At 27.7% G+C, this 7,976-nt stretch overlaps 2 protein-coding genes across 2 annotated transcripts; one reads left to right on the top strand and one right to left on the bottom strand.

The window, feature by feature from the left end:
- Positions 1 to 2,962: 2,962 nt before the first annotated feature.
- Positions 2,963 to 5,224, bottom strand: OCT59_005850 (uncharacterized protein; the record flags this gene model as incomplete). Its single annotated transcript, XM_025327236.2, has 2 exons — positions 2,963 to 4,810; positions 4,886 to 5,224. The coding sequence occupies 2 exons, from the start codon at positions 5,222 to 5,224 to the stop codon at positions 2,963 to 2,965; spliced, it is 2,187 nt and encodes a 728-aa protein (XP_025172322.2).
- Positions 5,225 to 5,685: 461 nt separating this feature from the next.
- On the top strand, positions 5,686 to 7,692 carry OCT59_005851 (uncharacterized protein; the record flags this gene model as incomplete). The annotated part of the gene is made up of 5 exons (XM_025330618.2): positions 5,686 to 5,922; positions 5,992 to 6,058; positions 6,138 to 6,313; positions 6,400 to 6,754; positions 6,824 to 7,692. 5 exons carry the CDS (start codon positions 5,686 to 5,688, stop codon positions 7,690 to 7,692), a joined length of 1,704 nt encoding a protein of 567 aa, XP_025172321.2.
- Between the last annotated feature and the right edge of the window lie 284 nt (positions 7,693 to 7,976).

A 7,976-nucleotide genomic window follows, 5' to 3' on the forward strand; every position in this document is an offset into this window, starting at 1 on the left:
TAATTTTATAATAGAAATAATAAAATAGAATTTATTTCTTTAAAAATTCTTTTAATTTTATTTTGTGATATTAATAAATTGCTTGATTCATACCTTTTTTAATTTCACTTCCATTTTCATATATCCAGAGCAAGATTATTAAGCCGGTTACTTCCTAAATTTGTCTTTTTGATATAATTCAAATGCCTTCTGTTCATTGGCCCTGCTTCATAGTAACACAAGATTTAGTTACTTATTCCACCGCCGGTATTTCCTAAACCTGCCGCCTTTTGATATAATTCAAGTAATAGTCTAAGTAATTTTCAAGGTTTCATTAACAAACATAGTCTTCAAATTCTAAGAACAGTAGCGATGGTAAATATATCCCTTCATCTACAAAGGATACAGATACAAGTCTGGACCAAGGTATAAGGGAAGGTATTAACAAAATTAATACTAAAGAAATAAAAGAAATAATAATTGCAAAAAAAAAAATTCTATTTTTAGGAACTAGATTAAACCTTTTGATTTTCATGATAAGTATTTAGGACCTTGAGCAATATATAAATAAGTCATAGGAAATTAGCAAAAATTTACTATTATCTACGCATTTTTCAGGGCCGGAATTATAATAATGTCAGTCATCTACTAAAATAATCCGACCAACATTATCGAAAATTCATATTATACGTATATATTTCTTGTTACCTATTTCAGTATTGCTCGGGTCCTAAATATTTACTATTTTAAGACTGATATGGTGAATTTTTTTTTGATATAAAGAAATTTTGTATGTACTGTAAATTAAACTTATTTTTTAAAAAAATGCTGGTAATCAAGTGTGCTGATATCTTTTGAACTATTTGGAAGACTATTTTGAATATAATGATAGTATACTGAAAGAATAGAACACCGCGACCTGATGAATATATGTTATATATTGTGCTATTATAATTAAATTTTGTCCTGATAACCCTGATCGTGGCTTATATTTAAAATTTTAAATAGTAAAGTGTGAACAGAAATTTAGAGGTAGTAGTCTCGCCAAAAATTTTATTATTTCACTGCAATCATACAAGACGTTAATTTAATTTTTTTTTTTTTAATAAAATGGCTGCTCTAGTAAAAAAATATACAATGTTTGTTAAGTTGTTTATCTCCATTTCGATTATTCAAAAAACTGAGAATCTAAACATGTTCTGAAACATGATTTCAAAATTTGTCAATGAGAAATATTTTAAATGAATTTTATATACAAGAAATCGACAAATGAATAGTATACATTTTAATTAAGACTATGTTCAATTTAAATTTAGGAACAGAAAACAGATTTAATAATTTATTGAAAATACAAAATAACATTTTTTTGTATTTACGTAAGTGTTTAAAGATACAGTTAAAATGACTAAAGTTACTAAATCTTTGTCTTTAAAACGAGGAAGTAATAATTTACGGATAGTAGACAAATACAAATTTCTAAAACTTTTATTTAGTTGATCGCATCTAACGGGTGATTATTCAACTGACACTATCAAAATCTCTAACATCCATATATCAAAAGAAAATCATAAATATTTAATTGGTAAGTCAGTATTTACTGGTCAGAAACTTGGAAATATTTTAATAATTTGTTTTATTTTTTTTTATATTTTTAAAATAAACATCCATCATAATTTTCCAGAATTTAAATTTATATATCTTAATTTTTAATCTGCAGATATTATATTAATTTTTGTGAAACTTTCCCATTTACCAAATTTTACCAAATTTAGGTGATCATCAAAGATTATGATCACCTGAGTGGGTGAAATTTATCCAGGAACCTCATATTTCGTGCCGATCTTTTGTGCAATCTTAACTGTATAGAAGATCAGCGCATATCGGCTAACTATCAAGATTGGGCCTAATTTTATATAGTAATTTTGATCAACGTTACACCATCACAAATAGTAAAAAAAAATTTTTTTGTGATCAATTTAGCGAACGCACCCTGAAAAAAAAAATAACATATTAAAACACGCGTCAAACCGATGAGCACAACCCAAAACCGATGAGTTTGAGTAGCGGAAGACTAGTAATTGGCAATTGGTGTCTCGCGCTTTTGAATATTACCAGTTATTAACTGTAAATAAAGTTAGTTATTGCAAAATTACTTTTTATTTTTTAAATAATATTAAAAACATGTTTATACTTTTTCAGATTTAATTACTACTAATATGTCAAGCACTAATACAAGTTTTGCTTCACTTACAACGTCTTTTACTACATCTACATCAGAATTTATCTGTTCCACTTGTCAAAAAAGATTTAAGAAACAAAGTGGGCTTTCACGGCATTTAAATATTGTGAAAAAATATAATATTCCGCGTAATGACTTGGATAATTTGTCAGAAACAAACAATGAAAAGTTTAGAAGTATTCTAGTTTACTTAATTCACCGCAAACTTCCACATGGATTTAAAAAAGGAGGTCGTCAATTAGTGTCTCTTGCCTGTACCGAACATCAGTTTTTTAATATTTTTAAAGGACATATTCATCATCATCATAGTAATAGAAACGTCTACAAGTGTGTTTTCCGAGGATCTTCTGGATATCAAATATTAAGTGAAATCTTGAATAATCCATTATGGGGTCGAAAATTTTATGACAATGAACAACAAACTTATGTTGTTTTATTTAGTGATCCACCTCAGCATTTAAAAAATAACCCATTAGCCATTGCAACTCGTTGTATTACTGAAGGTGTAAACACTAAAAGGCGCAAATCTAAATATAATCCTGGAGAAGTTGTTGTTGAATGGAAAATTAAGGGTGAAAGAGATGCAAAGGAGAATTATTGTGAAGCAGGGTTTATATATATACGTTTTTGGGTGAAACAAATTTAAAACTTTATTGTAATAGAAAAAAAAATTATATACGTCTATAATAAAGTGTTTTGATATTTTTTTCTATCTAAATATTAACCAAAGATAAATTTTTAAAATTATAAAATGTGAATATTTTGAGGTTTTGGATAGGAAAGTGAGACATTATTTTGAGTATAAAATAGAAGTCGGTTTTCATGTTCCAAAATTTCGCAGATTGCTGATGTTTTATTTTGAAAATTTCCACCATTCTTGAGAGTTTTCTTAAAAAAATAACAAACATGATTGTGGTTCTTTTTTTCGACGGCACTGCACGAAAATGCATTTAATCCCCACCTTTTATGGATAAGCATAAATTCCCAAACATGTGATACCAAAACATGAATATATGGGGTTACATCTGATGATCGATAAAGTCCTTGTTCTAAAATATTATTAGTTTCAGGATCTATCACAGTTTTTTTCAAAAATAATTCATACCATACTTTTGCTTTTAAACGAAAATATTGTGGATCTGTTTTTATTTCTCCTAAAAGGTCATATAACTCAGCAAATCCATTCCACAAACTTTTAATTAAAGCAGCACGTTCTGGATCAAAAAGTTTTGCCAAATTAAAGTTCCGAAGAACACGAAGCTTATCATCCCCCATTAAAGAGGTGTAATCCCAATTCTCAGTACCACGAATTTTCCAAAACTCAAATCGGATTTTTAATTTTTCCATCTCTTTGATTATAATATTCCGAGATATGTCATTAAATAATCCCTCGTTTTTGATTTCTTGTAAAACTAACTCCCACAAGCGGTCAGTTATACGTAACATTATGTGAAGCTTATCAGGAACATGATTTTTAAGCGAAATCATATTGAAAAGTGGTGGTAATTTATGACCTGGGTATGCTATTGGATTTTCATTTAAAATACTCATTGATTTACTAATCACCCAGTCAACTTGCCCATTCCCACGTTGGTTTTTAGTTATCTCACACCATGGACAGAAATAATTGGAGTTTGCGGCATTAAAACCCAAACAGGTAGCGAGAAACTTCCAATCTGAGCTAAAAAAAAGCTCAAAATTCCACAAAATATTGTTAATAATCATTCCATTATTACTTAATTCTTGCAATTCTTGAATTAGGGCATTTACTGCAACTGTTAAAGTTGGATAATTTTCTGTTCCTGGAAATAAAACGGTTGTATAATGACAATCAGGCTTGAAAAGATTCATTGAATCATCCAATAGTGCTACGGTAATCATCACATGCTTCACTTTTCGTCCTACGTTCCGCCCATCACCAGATATTCGAAGATGAATAGTTGGTATTGCAGGATCTAATACTCCTTTTTTAATATAAGATGGTATTATATATTCAAGAATTTTTTTAACACTTCGGTAAGCACCCTTTCCTGTTGCACTAACAACTTGTTCAATAATTAATGGATCGGTTATATCAGGTTCTTCCAATGGTCCTTCTTGTACAATAGTAGAATTTAAATCAATAAAATTAATGGGTATTAATTCTCCCATACATGCATTAATCTCTTGACGGGTTTGAGAAATAGCATATTCTCGTGGTAATGTTGATTCTACAGCTGCAAGATGGCGATATGCATTACGAGGTATATTTTCTATATCTTGTACATATGCCATTGATTGTAATTTTTGTTTTTTTTTAACACTATCATCATCTTCAAATGTTACATGATATTCTTTATTTTCTATAGTAAAATCCAAAGTTCTTAAAACTACACGATCTTTAGGATTGTAAAAGTTTTTAATTGAATTTTCAAAGTGTATTTGTTCTTTTTTCGCAAGACCTTTTGCACGTTTAATTTGTGTAGTTTTGCTTAATTCTTCATGTAGTTTCAATTCACGTGGTCTACCTTTGCGATATCTATCAATGCATTTTAATTGAAGTCCAAAAAGATAAACTCCAGAAACAGCAGTCTTCTTATCTGGTGTTATAATCTGATAAAATATGTATAAATTAAAATATATTCTTTTATGATTTTTTTTTAAAATAATAAATGTATAAAAACTTACTTTGTGCAGTTCAACAGAAGCATCAAATGGTGATTGAGCCGAAACAACTTGATATTGTAAATTATCTCCAAAACAAATTAGGTAATGAGGTTTTTCTTCTGCGTAATAAATAGAACATTGAATAGTACGACTTCTACTAGCCCGACCCCAGGTAGTTTTAATAATATAATTATCAGGTATAGGAAAATAATTAGGTGCTTCGGTATGATTTACAGTTGGTGGGTAGGTACCTTCTTGAATAACAACATAAGTAAATTTTCGGTCACCATAGTATATTATTTCAGATGAAATAGGGTAATTTTCTTTTTCAAAAGGTTTTTGCTGCTTAGAATTTGACATTGAAAGTAACAGTTTTTTTACGCGTTAAAAAATAGCAGCATATAAAAAATTGTACAACAGATCTATAAAAATGCGATAAGTATAAAAATTTCTGGTCATTAAAAATTCAATATGAGTCTTAATACCATATTTCTTTACCACTTAACTTTCGTAACAGTAACAGAAAAATTTACATCGTATGTATAAAAATTTTTTGGCGTCATTAGTGGCGTCATCAGTGTTACCACATAATGTCAGGTGATTTGACTATCGTTATGATTGGTCCATAAAATTTGGGGTTATCTCAAAAAAATTAGGGTTAGGGTATAGATTAGCGCATATGGGACTTTCGACATAGAAATGTCTGGTGATACTATCCTATCTATAAATAGTTAAAAATATTTGTATTTTTTTTTTTAAAATTCTACCTTTGTAAAACCGTAAAATTAACTTTCACAGTAAAAATTTTCTTGCACATAACAATGTCTAATAACACTGAACTTATTAATAATTCAAATGAATGTAATTGGATAGAAGAAGCAATTTCTAAAAAACTTATTAAATTTTATGAATTTGGCCAATTTTATAATATTCAAGAAATTGGTTCTGGAGGCTTTGGAAAAGTTTATCGTGCAGATTGGAAGGATTCTCATAAATGTTGTGCACTTAAATCTTTTTATAATTTAAATGATGCTACAATTAAAGCAATTGTTCGTGAGGTAATTATAATATCAAAACAATTATTATAATATTAACATTTCTAATATATATATATATTTATTATTTAGATTCAACATCATCGTGAAGTTGATTTTTATGATAATGTTATCCGTTTTTATGGCTTAACAACTTTCAGTAGGATTATGTTAAGTTTTCAATAATCATTTTTTAACATATAATCATTAATTAACTTGTGTGTTTTTCTTTTTAAAAGAAAATCAGATCAAAGAATATTCGTTGGTAATAGAGTATGCTGATGGTGGAACACTTCGAGATTATTTGAAAGAAAATTTTGAAAATCTTACTTGGAACGATAAATTTAGTCTTGCATTTCAACTGGTTTATGCAGTATCATGCTTACATGGTGAAGGAATCGTGCACCGTGATTTGGTAATTAATAAATTTTATGATTTATTATAATTATTTTTATTTAATGCTCATTTTAACTTAGTTTAATTTTTTATACTTAATAATAGCACTCAAAAAATATATTAGTTCATCAGAATACTGTTAAGTTAGCCGATTTTGGACTTTCTAAAAGGATCGATGAATCATCCAACCTTCAATCAAAAGTATTTGGAATGATTGCTTATGTTGATCCAAAAATATTCAATAGAAAAAGAAATAGTCACAATAACCAGCAAGAAGTATACTCATTAAATGAGAAGAGTGATGTTTACAGTATTGGTATGCTCTTATGGGAAATTTCTAGTGGACGACCACCTTTTTGTAATGAATTGAACGATCTCGGTTTGGCCATGGAAATTTTACAAGGTCTTAGAGAGATACCAATTCCTGATACACCTGAAGAATATATAAAAATTTATACTGGTAAATACTAATTAAACCTATGATTTAAAAATAATAATACAAATTTCAATTAATATATATTTTTTATAGATTGTTGGAATATTGAACCTGATGATCGTCCATTTATCAACCAAGTGTTTGATAAATTAAAAGAAATTACAAAAAAAGAAAATATAATTATCAAAGACTTTCACTTATTTAATGATAATAAAATTACACAATCATCTAGTAATAATCAGCAGCCAATTTTGAATGGTGAAATTTCTGAAAATATTGATTCATTACATGGAGATTTGTCTCAAGTTATTCAAAACTTCGATATGATGAATACAAAAGAAATTGAATCTTCGATGTCATCAAGTAACCAATTTGAGAATAGCTTTGATACAATGGTTAATGATATGATTAATTTTGAATATAATAGTATTGAAATAGGAAAACAAAAATTCCTAACTTATCTTAATAGTCATAATATAACTTTACAAGAATTTAATAATTTATTATCAAATAATCAAAATAGTTCAAATTCTCTTTTCTTACTTGGTGAACTTAATTTTTTAGGAATTGGAACTGATATTGATAATAAAAAAGCATTTGAATTATATCAAAAGGCTGCAGATTTAGGAAATTCACCTGGAATAAATAGTTTAGGATATTGTTATCACTATGGAATTGGAACTGATATTGATAAGAAAAAAGCATTTGAATTGTATCAAAAGGCTGCAGATTTAGGAGATTCATTTGGAATAAATAGTTTAGGATATTGCTATCAATATGGAATTGGAACTGATATTGATAATAAAAAAGCATTTGAGTTATATCAAAAGGCAGCAGATTTAGGAAATTCATATGGAATAATTAGTTTAGGATATTGCTATCAATATGGAATTGGAACTGATATTGATAAGAAAAAGGCATTTGAATTATATCGATTTAGAAGACAGTATGGCTCAATATAATCTTGTTTTTATGTATGAGTATGGAGAAGGAATTGTTAAAAATATAGATAAAGCTATTATTGGTACAAAAAATCAGCTGAACAAGGACAACAAGAAGCTCAAGATAGATTAGAAAAACTTAAAAATAGGAAATAAAGGACAATTCATGTTGGATAAATTAAAATTTTTGTTTAAACATTTAAATAAAATCACCGCTACTGCAGTTATTTATTTTCTGTTTTTTAAAATATTTATTAAATTTCCACTCATAATTTTAAATATTTATTGATAATTTCTAATAGCTA

Source organism: Rhizophagus irregularis, chromosome 14 (genome assembly GCF_026210795.1).
Source record: "Rhizophagus irregularis chromosome 14, complete sequence".
Taxonomy (NCBI): Eukaryota; Fungi; Glomeromycota; class Glomeromycetes; order Glomerales; family Glomeraceae; genus Rhizophagus; species Rhizophagus irregularis.